The sequence below is a fragment of the Dendrobates tinctorius genome, unplaced genomic scaffold (genome assembly GCF_039654945.1).
Source record: "Dendrobates tinctorius isolate UK_male_01 unplaced genomic scaffold, ASM3965494v1 ptg000223l, whole genome shotgun sequence".
Taxonomy (NCBI): domain Eukaryota; kingdom Metazoa; phylum Chordata; class Amphibia; order Anura; family Dendrobatidae; genus Dendrobates; species Dendrobates tinctorius.
In genome coordinates this window covers 2,689,719-2,711,324 of record NW_027361890.1, presented here as the reverse complement: position 1 = coordinate 2,711,324, position 21,606 = coordinate 2,689,719, and the positions used below count along the sequence as shown (strand labels likewise).

General features: G+C 46.2%; 1 protein-coding gene across 1 annotated transcript in view; it reads left to right on the top strand.

Annotated features, from left to right (window-relative positions):
- LOC141059044 (bactericidal permeability-increasing protein-like) overlaps positions 1 to 21,404 on the top strand; it is a 203,766-nt gene extending 182,362 nt beyond the window's left edge. The window contains exon 15 of the mRNA XM_073555254.1: positions 21,330 to 21,404. Within this exon, the coding sequence (XP_073411355.1) occupies positions 21,330 to 21,404 (75 nt within the window). The remainder of the gene's footprint in view (positions 1 to 21,329) is intronic.
- The last annotated feature ends 202 nt before the right edge of the window (positions 21,405 to 21,606 follow it).

Sequence of the window (21,606 nt, the reverse complement as noted above, 5' to 3'; positions counted from 1 at the left end):
CTTTGCCGTCCACACAGCAGGGGATCAGCTGGCGTTACTGAACCCCACTAACACAGGAGCTAGTGTGTTTCTCTGTGCAGACGACACATCTGAGCGACAACTGGCTGTGTTGAAGCACAGGGATTATAGTTCAGGTGGTAGAAAAATGAACACACCAGCAGACCTGGATACAGTTGCCAACCACTAATTTAGTCTGTAAGAGGAATGGCAAAGTCTTTTGAGATCCAGGCCTTGTTCATTTTCAGAAAAGTCAGCCGGTCAACATTATCGGAAGATAGTCGCGTGCGACGGTCTGTTAGTACACCACCTGCGGCACTAAAGACGCGTTCCGATAATACACTGGCAGCAGGGCAAGCCAGCACCTCCAATGCATACTGGCTAAGCTCTGGCCATGTATCCAGCTTAGAGACCCAAAACTTGAAGGGGGAAGAGCCATCTGGGAGTACAGTGACAGGGCAAGACATGTAGTCTGACACCATCTGACGGAAGCGTTGCCTCCTGCTGACTCGAGGCGTCGCTGATGGTGTAGACAATTGTGGTGGACACACAAAACTTTGCCACATTTGGGCCATAGTGGTCTTGCCTTGTGCTGCGGCGCTGCCTCTGCTCCCTCTTTGTGCAGAGTTTCCTCCACTGCCTCGACGCACAGAGCTGCTTTGTAAAGCACTAGCAACAATGCTGTCGGGTGGAATGGAAAACATTATGGACTGCACCAGTGACTCTTCGTACTCCCGCAGTTTACGCTCCCGGTTCAACGTTGGTATGAGCCTTTGTACTCTGTCCTGGTAGCGAGGATCTAGGAGGGTGTACACCCAATAATCAGCCGAGACGAGAATGTGGGCGATGCGGCGGTCGTTTCTCAGGCACTGCAGCATGAAATCAACCATGTGCTACAGACTCCCAACTGCCAAAGAACCGCTGTCCCCTGTTTGAGGCGTGACCTCGGCCTGCTCTGCATCACCCCACCCTCGCTGTACATACTGAGTAGAGGTTTGTGTACCTCCCTCCTCTGGAGAAATGTCTTCCTCCTCCATCGACTCCTCCTAATCCTCCTCACAAAGTGTCCCCTGCCTAGGCCTTTGTGAGGAAACACGTAGCGCAGACTGTCCAGAAGCAGATGGCATTTGGGACTCCTCATCCTCCACCTCTTCCGAAACCTTATCCCTTAGTGCTTGCAGTGTTTGTTGAAGCAGGCAGATAAGGGGGACAGTCATGCTGACTAGTGCATCATCTGCACTCGCCATCCGCGTGGATTCATCGAAGGCACGCAAAACGAGGCAGATGTCCTTCATAGAGGCCCACTCAATGGTGCTGAAGTGTGAACGGCGCACAGTGCGACTTGTTTGCGCCTGATGCAGCTGGTACTCCATGACTGCTGCCTGCTGCTCACACAACCGCTCCAACATATGTAACGTTGAATTCCACCGGGTGGGTAGGTCACATATGATGCGATGTTCCGGAAGGCCAAATCGTCGCTGCAGAGCAGCGAGGCGCGATCTTGCCGTGCTGGAACGCCGCAAGTGAGCGCACTCTATGCGGACCTTGTGCAACAGTGCATCAAGATCCGGATAGTCCCTCAGAAAGCTCTGCACGACCAAGTTAAGCACATGTGCCAGACATGGGATGTGTGTGAGGTTGCCTAGGCCAAGAGCTGCCACCAGATTTCGGCCATTGTCACACACTACCAAGCCCGGCTGGAGATTCGCTGGCCCAAACCACACATCGCTCTCCTGCTTGATAGCATTCCAGAGCTCCTGCGCTGTGTGGCTTCGATTCCCCAAAGAAATTAATTTGAGTACAGCCTGTTGACGTTTGGCCACGGCTGTGCTCATATCGGTCGTAACAGGCTCCTGCTCTGCTGTTTTTGAGGAACTTGAGTAGGAGGAGGAGTCTATGTGTACAGACTGGAGTCCTGCAATCCGTGGCGTTGGAAGAACACGTACAGCGCCACTCTCCAGATCTGTACCCGGCTCCAAAACATTGACCCAGTGGGCAGTGAGGGAAAGGTATCGTCCCTGTCCATGGTTACTGGTCCACGCATCGGTGGTCAGGTGGACCTTGCTACTAACGGCGTTTAGTAGCGCATGTTTTATTTTGCCCTCAACATGTTTCTGCAGGGCAGGGACGGCTCGCCTGCTGAAATAAAAGCGGCTGGGCACGTTGTATTGGGGGACTGCCAATGCCATGAAGTCCCGGAAGGTGTCAGTGTCCACCAGCCTGAATGACAGCATTTCAACTGCCAGAAGTTTGGCAATGCCAGCATTCAGAGACTGTGCTCGGGGATGGTTTGCCGAGTAAGGGCGCCTTTTATCCCATGCCTGTGCTACCGATGGCTGTGATGGATGGGAACGTGCTGCTATGGGTGGAATTTGACAGGGTCTCTGGACAACAGTGGCAGAGGTTCTTCCTTGGCGATCCTGTGAGGAAGCCGAACCAGCAGTGTGTGAGCAGGAGGAAGAGGCCCCAACAGGAACTGAAGAGGTGGTAGGTGGTGCTGCACGTTGGCCTACGTCTTCAGGGTGTCTCTGCAACTCCAACTCGTGCTTGGTGCGCACATGTTTCCACATATTTGTGGTATTGAGGTTGCTGACATTTCTCCCTCTTTTGACTTTCTGATGACACAGCTTGCATTTGACAAAGCAAATGTCATCTGCAACTGTGTCAAAAAAGGACCACGCACTGCAAGTCTTGGGAGAGCCCGTTTTGCCTTTGGGATGAGGAATGCTCCTAACGGGTGCCGAAGTGGAGGGTACAGGCAACCAAGTCTTCCCCCTCCCTCTGCCTCCTGTTTTGGCCAGTAGGGGAATCTCTTCCTCCGAGCTGCTCCCACCACCTTCCTGTTCCTCACGCCATGATGGGTCAAGGACCTCATCATCTTCCCTCCCCTCTTCAAACAGCTGCTTCTCCGGGGTTGTCTCGCCAGCACCGTACGCACCAGAAAGTGGCAACTGAGTCTCGTCATCATCTGATGCGTACTGAGGTGTGCTGACCATAGCCACTGGCCCACTCGCCTCTTCAGATTCAGAGGGACAAAGAAGTTGCGCATCACTGCATACTCCCTCTTCTTCACATTCAGGAATGCTGCTTGGCTGGCCCCCTCTTTCCAAGCCAACAGATTCCGAGAACAGAAGTAGAGACTGTGATGGCTCCTGTCCATGTCTCTCTGACTGCCTGGGCACTTTGGCAGGTGGTGAAGAGACAGATGGTTGCTCTTCGGTGCTCTGGTCCTGAGAGGCTGTGGAAGTAATTGAAGTCGATGCGTTAGCTGCCATCCATCCGACAACGGCTTCAATTTGTTCCTCCCGCAGCAGTGGGGTACGTTGAGGTCCTACAAAGCTGCGCATAAAGGACTGTTGCCTGATAAAACTGGGGGATGCTGACTCACTGGTGCCCGCAGCAGGCCCAGAATCCCCACGTCCTCTACCTGCAGAATCCCCACGTCCTCTCCCTGCTGAAACTCCACGCCCACGCCCACGCGCCTTACTCCCTGCCTTCTTCATCTTGCCAGACTGCTTAAGATAGGCAGAAAAGTACAAAGGGGGGGCCTTAGTGTGCTTATTCCTGAACAGCTGGTTACAGGTACAAGAAACACTAATTTTATGAAGTGTGTGTGTGGACTACACTTTAATAGGAGCTGATGTGGCCTACACAAGTTCCAAATGTAGTGTTTGGTGAACTTTTTTTGTGGTTTCTTTGTTGGAAACAAACTCAAAGTATGTGAACAAAGAATTGAAACTGATAGTATCACCAACTTTTTGGAGCTATTACAATGCAGGCAGGTAACCTACAATGCAAAAGATGAGGCTCCAAAAAAATTGGGTAATACTAATCTGGCTGCGCCGGCAGGGCACAAGCCAGAAAAAAAGGCTCCTCTATCTACTCCTATATAGTGTTTGCAACCAACCAATGTTGATGGATACGGATGGATGCACACTAATAGGAAAAGAAAAAATGAGCTGCACTCAAAGACAAATATGTGTGAGGCAGTGACGCACGTTGAGCGTCCTACAACCAGACGTAGCTGCAGGACACTCTACTCAGCGTGAGCTGCACTCACACACAGTCAAGAGACCTCTCAGACAGCCGTGAACAGTGCAGCTAAGTGGGCACTGGCAGGCTGCAGAAAGGCTCCGCTGTGTACTCCTATATAGTGTTTGCAACCACCGTAGATGGAGACGGATGGATGCACACTAATAGAAGAAAAAATGAGCTGCACTCAAATAAAAATATGTGTGAGGCACTGACGCACGCTGAGTGTCCTACAACCAGACGTAGCTGCAGGACACACTACTCAGCGTGAGCTGCACTCACACACAGTCAGAGACCTCTCAGACAGCCGTGAACAGTGCAGCAAAGTGGACACTAGCACTGACAGGCTGCAGAGAAGCTCCGCTGTCTACTACTAGTGTTTGCAACCAACGTATATGGATACGGATGGAAGCACACTAGATTGAAATTATGTAAAAAATGCAGCTCAAAAAATAAAAGATGTATGAGGCAGCAGTGAGGCACGCTGAGCGTCCTACAACCAGACGTAGCTGCAGGACACACTACTCAGCGTGAGCTGCACTCACACACAGTCAGAGACCTCTCAGACAGCCGTGAACAGTGCAGCAAAGTGGACACTAGCACTGACAGGCTGCAGAGAAGCTCCGCTGTCTACTACTAGTGTTTGCAACCAACGTATATGGATACGGATGGAAGCACACTAGATTGAAATTATGTAAAAAATGCAGCTCAAAAAATAAAAGATGTATGAGGCAGCAGTGAGGCACGCTGAGCGTCCTACAACCAGACATAGCTGCAGGACACACTACTCAGCGTGAGCTGCACTCACACACAGTCAGAGACCTCTCAGACAGCCGTGAACAGTGCAGCAAAGTGGACACTAGCACTGACAGGCTGCAGAGAAGCTCCGCTGTCTACTACTAGTGTTTGCAACCAACGTATATGGATACGGATGGAAGCACACTAGATTGAAATTATGTAAAAAATGCAGCTCAAAAAATAAAAGATGTATGAGGCAGCAGTGAGGCACGCTGGGCAGCATACAACCTGACGTGGCTGCAGGACACACTCCACAGCGTGAGCTGCACTCACACAGCCCTTGCAGACAGCTGTGAACACTGCTGCTAGGGCAAAGAAGGCTACAGTGGTGGTTTATGTAGCATGGGTAAAGCACTAGAGGTTTGGTGGAATCGCTATTTCTAACTGTCCCTCACAGTCTTCTACAGCAGCCTGTCCCTAACTGAATTCACAGCAGAGTGAACCAGAAATGGCGGCTGCGGTGGCTTTTATAGTGCATCATGACATCATTTCGGCAGCCAATCACAGCCATGCCAATAGTTAACATGCCTACATGCCTAACAGGATGTGCCCACACTTCGGAGGATTCCCATTGGCTTAATCAAAGCAAGCAGGCTCATAGCATGATGGGAACTTCCGATTCCGGTATCCGATATGACGAAAGTATCGGAAGTCAGTATCAGAATTCCGATACCGCTAATATCGGCTGATACCCGATACTTGCGGTATCGGAATGCTCAACTAATTACCAGTATACCATAAATATATGCTCAGGAAAAGTCTTCCTCATTTATTGAGACTAAAGTACATGTTACTACGGCTCTGAGGCTCTCTAGCATACTATAAAGACCAATATTAGTCAGCATAAATTGGCTCCTAAAACCTGATTGGCTGCAGCACCATCAGTATATGCCTCCTCCATTCATGTCTTAGAAGAAATATGTGAATTTGTGTTATTGTCATGGAGCGTTCATTTAAACTGAAAATGTAAATGTCCCAGCTATTAGAGCCAGAGACCAGCAATCGTAGAGCTTATAATAAAAATGAAAGGTCTAATCAGAATCCTCCACAACAAGCAAAAAACACCTGGTAATAAAGACTGTACAGCTCAATATCAGCATCCGATTGGCCATGATGGGATCGTATGTGCAACAGCATATACAGTATTACATGGCTCAATAGAATAGAATCCATCCAACTTGTGTGAAATAGCTTCAAGAAAGCACAAATGTAAATTATGCAAAGCAGTATAAGTAGATATTATATGTAAGGCCATGCTTACAGATGCTTAGCAAGAAATGGGTGTAGTAGTATGATTGGGAGCAGTAGTATACTGAGATGCACTGCATCATAATATATGAGATTAGATCATGGGCTCAGGCGTCATTAAATTATAGATCCACAATATATACCATTGCATGGTGTAGCTCTCTCCTTCTCTTGGCAAAAAGTATTCTTTGGCTTCCAGGAAGGGGAGGACTATACCACACATCTCTGTGTCAATGCAGCCTATATGTGAAGCATACATATACCGGCATTGTATGCTGCACCAATACTAATATACCGCTGTGTAATTGGAAGGTGCCAGACGGTGGTAGTTATGAGCGAGCTGTTGCTCCTTGTCGCCCTGGCACTTTACAGGACAATTGCATTCCAGTTCCAATGAACTGTCTCGTGTTTAGGTTGCGTTACACTCACAGACCTTAAGCCACAGACCTTAGCCGTCTTCAACTTCAGGAGCCACTGTACATAGATCAGGAGACACCCAGTTTGTTTCAACGCACAAAAGTTTAATTGACAGTCCAAGTGCATCAGCTTATCGAGGACAACACTCTCCATTTCTTGTTTCCTTAGTACACTACATTTCCAGCATATCAGTCCATTCTTCTGGGACTGTCCCTACGTTCACTGATCCTGTCTTCCCCAGAGATTCCTAGTGTAGGGTGTTTAACCCCTTTCCGACATTGGGCGCAATAGTACACCGATGTCAGAAACCCTCCCTTTTGATGTGGGCTCCGGTGGTGAGCAGCTGACATATGCCCGGAACAGTCACGGGTGGAATTGCGATCCACCCGTGGCTATTAACCCATTAAACTCTGAGAGCTGTATTTAACATGCGATTCTGGCAATTGTGCCAGAAATCCGACTCCTGTCACGTGATCACTTGTCACCGATGGGTCGGCATGACAACCAGAGGTTTCCTGGAGACCCCTATGGTTGTCACTGATGGATTGCTATGAGCACCGCCCAGTGGTCGTTACTCATAGCAAGTGAGGTATTCTGCGACATACAGGTGATCTGATCATCGCTTGTATGTAGCAGAGCTGAATGGGTTATGGCAGCTTCTAGTCTCTCATGGATTCTATTGAAGCATGCCAGAAGTGAAAAAAAAGTTTTTAAAAATATAAAAAAGAAAAAAAAAGTTTAAATTACCGTATATACTCGAGTATAAGCCGACCCCCTAATTTTGCCACAAAAAACTGGGAAAACTTATTGACTCGAGTATAAGCCTAGGGTGGGAAATGCTCCATAGATTATTCCCCCATATGGTGTCCCCAGAAGAAGCTCCATAGATTATTCCCCCATATGCTCCCCCCATAAGAAGCTCCATAGATTATTCCCCCATATGCTGCCCGTATAAGAAGCTCCATAGATTATTCCCCTATATGGTGTCCCCAGAAGAAGCTCCATAGATTATTCCCCCATAAGCTGCCCCCATAAGAAGCTCCATAGATTATTCCCCCATATGATGTCCCCAGAAGAAGCTCCATAGATTATTCCCCCATATGCTCCCCCTATAAGAAGCTCCATAGATTATTCCCCCATATGCTGCCCGCATAAGAAGCTCCATAGATTATTCCCCCATATGGTGTCCCCAGAAGAAGCTCCATAGATTATTCCCCCATATGGTGTCCCCAGAAGAAGCTCCATAGATGATTCCCCCATATGCTGACCCCATAAGAAGCTCCTTAGATTATTCCCCCATGTGCTGCCGCTGCTGCTGCATGTAAAAATAAAAAAAAATGACATACTCACCTCTCCGTCGCTGGGTGACAGGTGCCGGTGTCACTGCTGGCATCTCAGATACTCTCCTGTCCTGCGTCCATGGCTGCTCACCGCTATCTGCCACGCCATCGGTCAGTGACGTTCAGACTGCAGGGGGCGCATCGCGCACTAACCACGTCACCGTGCCCTCTGCTGTCTGAAGTCACTGACAGATGACATGCAAAACACAAGCCGCGGAAACACCATCACGTGTTTCTCAACGCAAGCAATGACTAGCCAGGTCTTTCCCCGGGAAGGAACAACCACGGGAAGGGCAGTCTCCAATGAAGGAAACCACCTATGCCAAAACATGGTATCCATCCACAGACAGCTGTTTCGGGGTATTGCCCCTCATCAGTGTGGAGTAGGAAACTGGCTAGTAGGAGCAATGCCTAGTAAAAGACTGTGAAAAATGAGGATGAATTGCTTGCGTTGAGAAACACGTGATGGTGTCTCCGCGGCTTGTGTTTTGCATGTTTTTGCATATTTCCCATAAGGGATGGGAGCATTGCTCTAGAATCACTGCGTTGAGAAACATGTGATGGTGTCTCCGCAGTGTTGGATGTTGATCTCTATGAGTTCATTCATCCTCATTTTTCACTGACAGATGACAGACAGCAGCAAGCAGCCATAGACGCAGGATAGGTGAGTATCGCTATACTTACCCGTCCTGACGCTGTCTCTTGAGCCCCCAGCTTCTCCGCGCTCTCTTCCTGCCTTCAGCGATCATGTGATACCGCTCATTAAAACTCATGAATATGCGCATATTCATGAGTTTTAATGAGCAGTACCACGTGACCGCTGAAGGCAGGAAGAGAGTACGGAGAAGCTGGGGGCTCAAGAGACAGCGTCAGGATGGGTAAGTATGACCTGACACCCCTTCCCCCCCTCCCCCTCCGACCCCCCCATGTATATGACTCGAATATAAGCCGAGAGGGGGACTTTCAGCCCAAAAATATGGGCTGAAAATCTCGCTTATATTCGAGTATATACGGTAACCCCTTTCGCCCCATTCAAAATAAAGCAATAAAAAAATTAAACACATATTTGGTATCGCTGCACTCAGAATTGCCCAATCTATCAATAAAAAAGGATTAACCTGATTGCTAAATGGCGTAGGGAGAAAAAAAAATTCAAAACTCCAGAATTATGTTTTTTTGATCATCACGACATTGCATTAAAATGCAATAGCAGGCAATCGTATCTGCACCAAAATGGTATCATTGAACACATTAACTAGAGACACAAAAAATAAGCCCGCACCCAAACCGAGATCACGAAAAATAGAGACACTACGGGTATCGGAAAATGGCACTTTTTTTTAACAAAGATGGAATTTTTTTTCACCACTTAGATAAAAAAGAACCTAGACATGTTTGGTGTCTATGAACTCATAATGACCTGGAGAATCATAATGGCAGGTCAGTTTTAGCATTTAGTGAACCTAGTAAAAAATAAAAAAAAACTGTGGGATAGCACTTTTTTTTGCAATTTCACCTCACTCTGAATTTTTTTCCCATTTTACATTACAAGATATGTTAAAACCAATGGTGTAGATCAAAAGTACAACTTGTCCCGCAAAAATCAAGCTGGCACATGGCCATATTGACAGAAAAATAAAAAAGTTATAGCTCTAGGAAGAAAGGGAGCAAAAAATGATAACGCAAAAACGAAAATTCCTCCTGTCATGAAGGGGTTAAACACTGATCAAGGTCGTGGAAGTAATTACAAAGTGTTACATTTTTGGTGAAACTCTATGTTGGGTGTGTTCAGTTGAGTGGCAAAAAAGTCTTTCTCAGGGCTCATACTCACAAGCGAGAAACTCGGACGAGTCTCGCACGTCAATACCCGGCACTGCTGCTGACACTTGGGTCGGAGTGTTCAGCTCCATAGAAATACATGCAGCCGCATGATCCACTCCGGAGTGCTGGTGGCAGTGCCGGGTATTGAGACGCGAGACTCGTCCGAGTTTCTCGTATGTGAGTATGAGCTCTCATGCTCACATACTGATTTGGCAAAAGGGCAAGATAAGCCCTGATCAAATTGACAGTGTTATTTCGGCTGAGCTTCCAAGCTCAGAAGAGAACTTGGTGCTTTTTTAAACTATTTGGAAATATGTGATCAACGAACTACGTGGGCCACTTAACCCAAGATCAACATGAATAAAGGAAGGAAAATGCACTAAAAGTGTCCTCGCAAACTTGATTGAAGAATCACGGACCGGAGATGATGATTATCCTCGTTACAGAAGACTGAAACCTGGACAGGGAGGATATACCGCAACAATCAGACTTAAAAGGGTTAATAAGTACATAGATATTGAAATAGATAACTGATGGGTTGTACCTTACACTCCACTGTTTTAAAAAATGTTTGACTCTCACATTAATGTAAAATATTGAAATCTGTGAAGTCAGTCAAATATATTTGCAAATACATTAATCAGGGCAGTGATATGGCAGTTTTCTGCTACACCATCAAAAATGTGCATCTGATGAGATTATGCTCGGATGCGATGGTATATAAGTAGTAACGGATCTGTGTGGTGATTACTACATTGTCCTATCCATGAAAGACATCTATCTGCAGTTCATCTTGGGGTCCATCTTGCAAATGGACAACAAGTTTATTTCAATACCAAGATTGCAGAGGAAAGAGCTGCTTGACCACCTAATACAACATTAACAGCTTTCCTTCTCCTGTGTCAAGCAGATCCATTTGCATTGACTTATTTAGATGTTCCAAAATATTATACATGTAATAAATTGAGAAAAGTATTTTGAATGAGGAAACAAGGTGCAAAGGTCTAAGGATGGGATGGACGTTCCAGTGATGCTCTTGGGCACATGTATACAGTTCTTCTAAACAACGCAGAGTGTTGCTACCTACGTTTATTGCTTCACACTGTCTGCAGGCCAATATCTTTCACAGATATAAAACAGGTGATGGTGAGCTGTGTCAAACTTACAGGGAGGTGTGGTCTGCTCGAAGATGACAAACACTGGGACATGACTTTGCAGGACACATCCCTCACTCATTTTCCCCCTCAACTTCGAAACCTTTTGACTATACTAATTACAACCTGTGCATTTTCAAATCCCCACACTTTTTGGGGCAAACACAAAGAATATCTTAGCAAAGATATTCTTAGAGTGCTCATGAGATTTGATCTGCAGTTAGATTTAAATTTCACTGCCATCATATTCAACAAAGTCCTCTTGAAATAAAGGGCATATTTACAGTATCAATAGCAACACTCTAATAGAATTAGTTTTACCAGCACCAGTTTGATGGGCCTTTGATGTTATAGACAGAGATATTCTGGGAGAAAAAAGCTATACTTTGGAAAAGTTGAATAAACCACTGTTAAACTTCTACCATATTTCTGGAATTTCATCACTTGGGCAGACACAAATCCACATCCTACCTTGCAGTATATTGGAAAAGTTGAAAGAATTTGTCACATTAAGGGTAGTTTCACATTAGCATTTACAGCCGCAGTGTCGGGCTGCGCACAGCCGCCGCTAAGCCCCGCCCCCTGCCGCGCCTCCGCCGGTAGCTCCGCCTATGGGTGCATGACGCTGCGTGTATCCTGAATCCCCTATCTTTAGCACTGGGGACGCAGGCTGAGCGCAGGTATGCGTTTGGCGGCGCATGCGTCCTTTTGACGCATTCATGATCAGGCCAAATTTTTTCAATCTGACCACTGTCACTTTCTGTGGTAATAACTCTGGAACACTTCAACAGATCCCAGTGATTCTGAGAATATTTTTTCGTGACATGTTGTAATTCATGTTGTTACTAAATATTGGTCATTAATTGATATGTGCATATTTATATTGAAAATGTGACAAAAATGTGAAAATTTAGCAATTTTCAAACTTTGAATTTTTATGCTTTTAAATCAGATAGTTATATCACACAAAATTATTAATAGATAACATTTTCCACATGTCTACGTTAGATCAGAAAAATATTTTTAACATAATTGTTTTTGTTAGGAAGTTAGAACGGTTCAAATTTGATCAGCAATATCAAAAATTTCCAAAAAAATTTACAAAACCATTTTTTTAGGGACTATATCACATGAAGTGATTTTAAGAGGTCTATTTGATGAAAAATACCAAAAAATGACATCATTCTAAAAACTGCACCCCTCAAAGTCCTCAGAACTACATTCAAGAAGTTTACTAACCCCTTGGTTTCTTCATAGGAATTAATGAAATATGGAAGGAAAAAATAAACATTTTACCTTTTTTAACAAATTTTTCTTTAGCCCTAAATTTTTTTGACTTTCACAAGGGTAACAGGAGAAAATGGATCCCAAAATTCGTTGTGCAATTTCTCCTGAGTATGTAGATATCCCATATCTGGGGGAAAACTACTATTTGGGTTCAAGGAAGGGCTCGGAAGGGAAGCAGCACATTTGGCTTTTTGAATGCAAAAAAGTCTAAAATCAATTGCTGATGCCATATCGCGTTTTGAGAGCCTCTGATGTGCCTAAAAAGTGAAAACCCCTCATAAATGACCCCATTTCGGAAACTACACCCCTCAAGAATTTTATTCAGAGGTATAGTGAGGATTGGTCATCAACCAAAAGGCGCTTATGTAACCCCTTAACAACCGCCAATACGCATTAAAATAGCAGCTGCTAAAGGGCCAATTCCCTGTTTTGAAATGGTGATCAGAAATAAGAGTATATTGCCCCCCAGTGTCAGATATTCTCCTGTGTTTCTGCTACTGATAGATGAGACCCTGGAGAACACAATCCGGGCCAGTTTTCCCTGTCCCCGATCATGAGATCATCATTATTCAATGAATAACGATGATTATGTAAAAAAAATGATATACATGTCACAAGAGAGAGAAATGAGATCCCCAAGCAATGCATGGTACCTCCCCAATTGCACAGTCCCTACAGATTGGTCCCCCAGCCCTCCGCCAAATCTTCTTGGGAAAAAAAATTGAGGGAACATGCACAGTGTGCCTGTCGAGATCTGACGGCCGACACCCGACAACAGCAGGAATTTTTGCTGTTGGTTCATTTTGATAACAGTGCTCAAAAGCTAATTAGTATGTCATCCTCCCCTGTGCCATCCCAGATTACATATTTTTTATTTTATCATTTTTATTTCTTTCATTCTTTTCCGTTAGGGCTAGGGTTTGGGTTAGGCTAGGGTAGGGGTTGGGCTAGGATTGAGGTTAGTCTAGGGTTGGGGGGTTAGGGTTTTTTCAATACTAAAAAAAAATTTATGATATGGCGATTAGTGTTGAGAACAAGTGGTAGCTATTTGAGTTTGCATTGGGGTCGCTCAAGCACCCACGATACTTGATATATACCTGAGCACTCATTTGCAATGTCGAGTAGCGAGCACTTGCGCTCAACACTAATGATGACATATTCAGTACATCGATCTAATGTTATAAAATTCTCTGTAGTACCTGATTAGACCCTTTATGTTTATTCTAGTCCCCACTATCGCTGGTCTCTGGTTCTAGTACCTGGGACATTTCATTTTTTTCAGTTTATATGAGCGCACCATGAAGACACAAATATTTCTTCAAGGGAGTGAATGGAGGAGGCACATACTGATGGCTCTGCAGCCAATCAGAGGTTAGGAGCCAATTTATGCTGACTAATAGGGGTCTTTATAGTTTGCTGGAGAGCCACGAGGCTATAGTAGTTTTAATCAATCAAAGAAACTTTTCCTGAGCATGCCCACATGTCCACTTCCAGATTTATTTTGATCAATATCTTTTTTCTGTATTGCTTAGTTTTTACTCAATCTTACTAGGCCCTGAACATATGAACATATTATTATTATTATTTATTATTATTTATTGTTATAGCGCCATTTATTCCATGGCGCTTTACATGTGAGGACATATATACAGTATTTATGGTATACTGGTAATGCTAATGTTTTAAGGCATGTTTGTTATAAGAATTGCACTTATTGGTGAACGTGTACAGTTGTTTTGATTGGTTGCAGGTGGTTTAAATAAGAGGACTGTGTGATACTACATTAAATGTTCAAAGACTCAGACCTATGCTATGGGCTGAAACGTTACCACTGTTTCTGTTTCTGGGATTTGTGATCCCATAATAAAGTAATTTGATGATTTTTGGATGGTGGTGCCGCCTTCTTTTACAAGATGTAATTGTTAGGAACGGCGGAACGCACTAAATAAAAATAATAATAAAGAGCGTTCGCCGCTCGGGGTCCACCATGCAGTAGGTGATATAACCGCTGCTAAGTGGTGGCAGGAGCAATATGGTGGTAATGCGCACAGCGTTAAACGTCACCCAGGTGCGCTGAGCAATCTCTGTTAAGTCACAGAGATGCCAAATAAACACAAATACACAGACTGAGCATGTTGAGGTCACAGTACTCAGTATAAATACCCACACGGTATCAGGTCACAGGAGTAGCCCAAGACGGCGGCACTATGTCCGTCTAGAACTACCGTGTGTGCGGCGCGGCGTGGACACTGCCGTTGAACAACAAAGCTATGACACAAGCGCAATGTCGGACGCTAGCAGCTGTGGATGTTGCAGCAGAGGAGCGCTGGCACGGTCAGTGGCGGATTAAGTGGACTATGGGCCCGGGGCTGTTCATAAAACCTGGGCCCCTGTACCCCCCTTCCCACCTGAGCGCTGCGGTCCCCGTGCGGGAATTGACAGCCGTACGGACCGCAGCACTTGGTTTGCTGCGGGTCCATACGGAAAACCCGCCACCATTCCACCATGTGAAGCCCCCACTCATCCCCCCTTCATCATGTACAGCCCCCAGTCACCCCCCTTCATCATATACAGCCCCCAGTCACCCCCCATCATCATATACAGCCCCCACTCACCCCCCCGTCATCATATACAGCCCGCAGTCACCCCCCTTCATCATATACAGCCCCCAGTCACCCCCCTTCTTCATATACAGCCCCCAGTCACCCCCCTTCATCATATACAGCCCCCAGTCACCCCCCCCTTCATCATATACAGCCCCCAGTCACCCCTTCATCATATACAGCCCCCAGTCACCCCCCTTCATCATATACAGCCCCCACTCACACCCCTTCATCATATACAGCCCCCAGTCACCCCCCCGTCATCATATACAGACCCCAGTCACCCCCCCTTCATTGTGTACAGCCCCCACTCACCCCCTCCCCCATTTAATTCATTTTATAAATAAAAAAAAATAAAAAAAGTTCCCCATACTTACCTCACAGCCGACTCGCTCCCCAGCAGCGCCTCTGCTTTCAGCATCCTCCGGGACATGTCGGCGCGTGCACGATGACGTCATCACGCACGCCCGACATCTGACCCGGAAGTATAGCCGGAGGGAGCCGGAGCTGAGCAGCCGTCAAGGTGACGGCCGTGCACAGCTCCCGGCCCCTCATAGAATGTGACGCGGGCGGCTGTCTGCTGCCGGCGGCGTCACAGGCAGCACAGGGCACGGCCGGCCCTGTACAGGTGCTGGGGGAGCGGTCCTGGTGGCATTTGCCTCTCTGCCACCTGGCCCAGCCCGCCCCTGCCCCTGCCCCTGGGCCCCCAAAAAACCTTGGGCCTGGGGCGACCACCCCATCCGCCCCTATTAGGATCCGCCATTGGGCACGGTTCTAACTCAGTCCCTAATCACATAAGTAATATCAGAGGAAAGGGGTTTTATAATGAGTCATTCACCAGAATCATACATCCGTCCTCATACACACAGCAGCAAGTAAGTCTATACTAGCGCATGGCGGAACAGTCATGCGCGCCTTTTATAGCAGCCGGAACCTTCTGCAAGCCTCCAGATCTCTGAGATGGACCAATGAGATCTGGAGCAGGACCTGAGCACATGACTCCCAATCTCCAATGGGAGATTGTCTCATGTGCATGCTCAGTAGGAGGGCAGAAGGACTTAGCCTCAGGAGAGATTTGCTGCTAGGCAATCTCCTCTGCAATCTCCTCTGCAGTAGGTAAAGAGCAGGAGACTGCAGAATGTGAGGGTCTGGATCCCTGCGGAGTAAACGCAGAAATCCGATGCCTAACATTACCCCCCCTCCTAGGGCCCCCTCCTCCCTGAGCCTTCTGATCCACCAACATGTTCCCATCAGAGATATAGGCCTCAGACTCGTCCGAAGGCAAGTCTGATGTCCCGGTAGGTGACAGAGAGAGCCAAGACAAGTGGTAGGCGTCGGTGGTGACAAAATCGCCAGGTCTGAGAAGGGACCCGTGGGAGACAACGGGAGCAGAAGTTAAAGTGGAACGCCACCGTGTGTCGGCAGGCATATCCACCCTTCGTTTAGAGAGGCTATTCCGAGCAAAAAAGGCGCAGGCCCAAATATATTTTTTAACATCCCGAGCCCTGTGCGGCCACCAGTAAGACCCTGCCAGGAGTTTTGTGGTCTGCATATAGCCACAGTGACCACCCTTCCTGGACGCGTGTTCCCACGTGAGCCCCTTCGGCCGAAGGCGGGGAGGAACAAGGTTCTTGCCCGGCAGCACAGAATTTGGTTGTTGCGGGACACTGTTGTTCTGAGACAAGCATGTTGACAATGATAACCGCAACTGGAGTCTTGTGCCGGACGCGCCTGGAGAACGGCGTGAGTCACCTCCATGGGCTCTGTCGGTGGAACCTCTGGCTCGGGTAGTTCCAGAGGCTCAAAAAAGTTTGGAGCAGAGGTAACCTTCCATTTGGATTAAGCACGCTCCATACCGCGCTCCGAAAAACGGAGGTCAATGCGGGTGGAAATGGCAATCAGCTCTTCCAAACTTGCAGGAACCTCTCTGGTAGAGAGAGCATCTTTAACATGCTCCACCAAACCTCTCCAAAACACAGGGATGAGGGCTTTATCGGACCACTCCAGCTCGGAAGCCAGTGTCCGAAAATGGACAGCATACTGACTAACCGAGAGAGAACCCTGAGTTAATGCAAGAAGCTGAAGAGAGGTATCATGCGTGACCCATGGACCGAGGAAGACCTGCTTAATAGCTGTTAGAAAGTGAGCAGCAGTCCGAACCTCTGAGTCACCACGCTCCCATAATGGCATAGCCCACTCCAACACCTTGCCCAACAGAAGGGAAACAATAAACCCCACCTTGTCCCGTTCTGTAAGGAATCACGCAGCCAGTAGCTCCAGCTGAATAGAGCACTGACTGATGAAACCCCTACAGGAGGCGCCATCGCCAGAAAATTTATCAGGCAATGGGAGGTGGGTAACTGTCGGCGTGAGGGAGAACGTGGACATACGAGAAAATGCGTCTGTGATTGCCTTTACAGCAGCTTCGGTGGATTATGCAGCTGAGAGAGCCATTTCAAGAGTGGCCAACCGGCCCTCAAGCTGCTGAATACACTGTAACAATTGCTGCTGTTATGCCATCACTAGCCTGGCGCTAGTATAATGTTAAGAACGACGGAACGCACTAAATAAAAATAATAATAAAGTGCGTTCGCCTCTCGGGGTCCACCGTGCAGTAGGTGATATAACTGCTGCTAAGTGGTGGCAGGAGCAATATGGCGGTAATGCGCACAGGGTTAAACGTCACCCAGGTGCGCAGAGCAATCTCTGTTAAGTCACAGAGATGCCAAATAAACACCAATACACAGATTGAGCCTGTTGAGGTCACAGTACTCAGTATAAATACACACACGGTATCAGGTCACAGGAGTAGCCCAAGACGGCGGCACTACGTCTGTCTAGACCTACCGCGTAAGGAGAGCTGCTACTGCAGCGAGGCGTGGACACTGTCGATGAACGACAAAGCTATGACGCAAGCGCAATGTCGGACGCTAGCAGCTGTGGATGTTGCAGCAGAGGAGCGCTGGCGCAGATTCTAACTCAGTCCCTAACCACATACGTAATATCAGAGGGAAGGGGTTTTATAATGAGTCATTCACCAGAATCATACATCCGTCCTCATACACACAGCAGCAAGTAAGTCTATACTAGCGCATGGCGGAACAGCCATGCGCGCCTTTTATAGCAGCCGGGACCTTCTGCAAGCCTCCAGATCTCTGAGATGGACCAATGAGATCTGGAGCAGGACCTGAGCACATGACTCCCAATCTCCAATGGGAGATCGTCCCATGAGCATGCTCAGTAGGAGGGCAGAAGGACTTAGCCTCAGGAGAGATTTGCTGCTAGGCAATCTCCTCTGCAATCTCCTCTGCAGTAGATAAACAGCAGGAGACTGCAGAATGTGAGGGTCTGGATCCCTGCGGAGTAAACGCAGAAATCCAACGCCTAACAGTAATGACATTTAAATGAGATTTCCTCTAGTCCCTAAGCTCCACCCAAATTCATATAAGTAGCATTTTGTATTCTTATTAATTTGTTACTTCAGAACTGTTTTATTAAACTATGTAGTGGCAAAACAATACAGTTTATCACATCTTTTCACTCTAATAAGAACATTTTACCCAAGCAGTGGGGTCATTATAAGGGGTTCAGATGTGGAGATTCCAAGTAAGTCCTAATACACGGATGTGAAGGAGGAGTCTGCACAAAAGGCCCTCTGCCACTGAAGAGGAGGCCACTATTACAACTAGTAGAGGGGAACTTTATTAAGGATTTTGCATTGAAGCCCAGAAGTTACAAGATGTTTGGAAGTCCTATAACAGAAATACAGATTAAATTTTTAGGGAGATAAAGTATTAATCCTTAAATCCCTTTAGACCACTAGGGATATTACCATGAGTACTAACATTAACCCCTTAAGCCCCAAGGGTGGTTTGCACGTTCATGACCGGACTAATTTTTACAATTCTGACCACTGTCCCTTTAAGAGGTAATAACTCTGAAACGCTTCCATGGATCCTGGTGATTCTGACATTGTTTTCTCGTAACATATTGTACTTCATGGTAATGTTAAAATTTCATTTAAATAACTTGTGTTTATTTGTGAAAAAAACGGAAATTTGGCGAAAATTTTGAAAATTTCGCAATTTTACAACTTTGAATTTTTATGCCCTTAAATCACAGAGATATGGCACACAAAAAAACTTGATAAGTAACATTTCCCACATGTTTACTTTACATCAGCACAATTTTGGAACCAAAATTTTTTTTGTTAGGAAGTTATAAAGGTTAATAATTGACCAGCGATTTCTCATTTTTGCAACACCATTTTATTTTTACGGACCACATCACATTTGAAGCCACTTTGAGGGGTCTATATGATAGAAAATACCAAAAAGTGACACCATTCTAAAAACTGCACCCCTTAAGGTGCTCACAACCACATTCAAGAAGTTTATTAACCCTTTGAATATTTTAAAAAAAAATGAACATTTAACTTATTTTTACAAAAAAAATAATTCAGGTTCAATTTTTTTTAATTTTACCAAGGGTAACAGGAGAAATTGGACTGCAAAATTTATTGTGCAATTTGTCCTGAGTACGCTGATACCTGATATGTGGGGGGGAACTACTGTTTCGGCGCATGGCTGAGCTCAGAAGGGAAGGAGCGCCGTTTGACTTTTTCAATGCAAAATTGGCTGGAATTCAGATTGGACGCCATGTCACGTTTGGAGAGCCCCCATAAGTGACCCCATTTTGGAAATTAGACCCCCCAAGGAACTTATCTAGATATGTGGTGAGAACTTTGAACTCACAAGGGCTTCACAGAAGTTTATAACGTACAGCGGTACAATTAAAAAATAATATTTTTTCCACAAAAATGATCTTTTCACCCCCAATTTTTATTTTCACAAGGGTAACAGGACCTCCAAAAGTTATTGTGCAATTTGTCTTGAGTAAGCTGATACCCAACATGTGGGGGTAAACCACTATATGGGTTCATGGCAGAGCTCGGAAGGGAAGCAGCGCCATTTGACGTTTTTGGCTGGAATTGAGATCGGAAAACCCCTGATGTACCAAAACAGTGGAAACCCCCCACAAATGACACCATTTTGGAAACTAGACCCCCCAAGGAACTTATCTAGATGTGTGGTGAGAACTTTGAACCCCCAAGGGCTTCACAGAAGTTTATAACATACAGCCGTACAATTAAAAAATCATATTTTTTCCACAAAAAAGATCTTTTCACCCTCAATTCTTATTTTTCCAAGGGTAACAGGACCCTAAAAGTTATTGTGCAATTTGTCCTGAGTACGCTGATACCCCATATGTGGGGGTAGACCACTATTTGGGTGCATGGCAGAGCTTGGAAGGGAAGCAGCACCATTTGACGTTTTTGGCTGGAATTGAGATCAGACACCATGTCGCGTTTGGAGAGCCCCTGATGTACCAAAACAGTGGAAACCCCCCACAAATGACACCATTTGTGGGAGAAAACTACTGTATGGGCACACGTCGGGGCTCGGAAGGGAAGTAGTGACATTTTGGAATGCAGATTTTGATGGAATGATCTGCGGGTGTCATATTGCCTTTGGAGAGCCCCTAATGTACCTAAACAGTGGAAACCCCCCACAAATGACACCATTTTGGAAACTTTGCAGGCACTGAGGAAGCCGGCTCCCTGCAGGCCCCCGAAGGTCCCCGTCGCCATATTGGATTCGGGGGCCTGCAGGGAAGGAGCCCCCCGCAGCAGCGCTGCACATTGCGCTGCCGTGGGGGGCTCAGGAAAGCACGGAGGGAGCCCCCTCCCTGCCGATGCTTCCCTTTAACCCCCGGTACACCGCGATCGTGTTTGTTCACGGTGTGCAAGGGGTTAATATGTCGGGGGCGGTCCGTGACCACCCCTGACACATTGTACCGGGTGTCAGCTGTGATAATCAGCTGACACCCGGCCGTGGTCAGTGGCGCTCACCACGTGGGCGCCGCTGATCGCTATGACGTACTATCCCGTCCCTGGGAATTAAGTCCCAGGGCACATGGACAGGATAGTATGTCATATGGGATTAAGGGGTTAACTTTTTAATTTCTTGATGTAAAATTAGGATATAGTACATGTAGAAAGTGTATGGGAGCAAAGCTGCTCCCAGAGTGCCTTGTTTATTACTGTGGGTAAAAGAATTTGGTGGTGACTTGTTTACACTAGTAGGAGAGTCATCCTATATGCAGAATATATTTTAAGACTCTACTACCTAATATTTGCATGGAAGGAGGTCTTGGAGCTGCCACAAGATGAATCCAAATTAGACGAGGGTGCACGTCCAAGCTAGTTAGCATAGCGGAATCAGGAAAAAAGAAGATTGACGGCACTCCAGTAATAAAGAAAAAAAAAAAATTTGATTGCGATGGAAGTAAATTTAGATGCATCCCTAAAGAACAATGTGTACTAGATATGGGGTAGGGAGGGGGGGGGGGTTACTTTCCTCTCTTTACTATAGGACCCCAGAATGTCTAGTTTTATCCTTCGTCAGTTTGGCCTCCTAATTAACACAATAACTAGCATTGGTTGCCAAGCTACAGTTCCCTGTGAAGGGAGTTTTCCTGAAGCAATGAATAGAAATACTGCTATATATTGGTTAGGGGGGTCTCAAGTTTGTCAAGGGTACAAATGCATTGTCACTGTTATTTTATTTCAGGGCTGCCTATTGATGTCAATGGATATGTACTACACTCCTTGGAGAGAACTGGTGGCTATTCTGCCTCAGCATTAGTCATCATGACATAATCTACATTAACACATAACTCTTTCTTTATATGATATTATCTGTCATTTTATTAAACATTTCTCAATGAATGTACCGTAAATGAATTTCTTTTATTGATCAACCTGTGACTTTATTGGAGAAAAGTATTTGAACTCCTTTACTCCCAAGGGTGGTTTGCATGTTAATTCCCAGGCCAATTTTTACAATT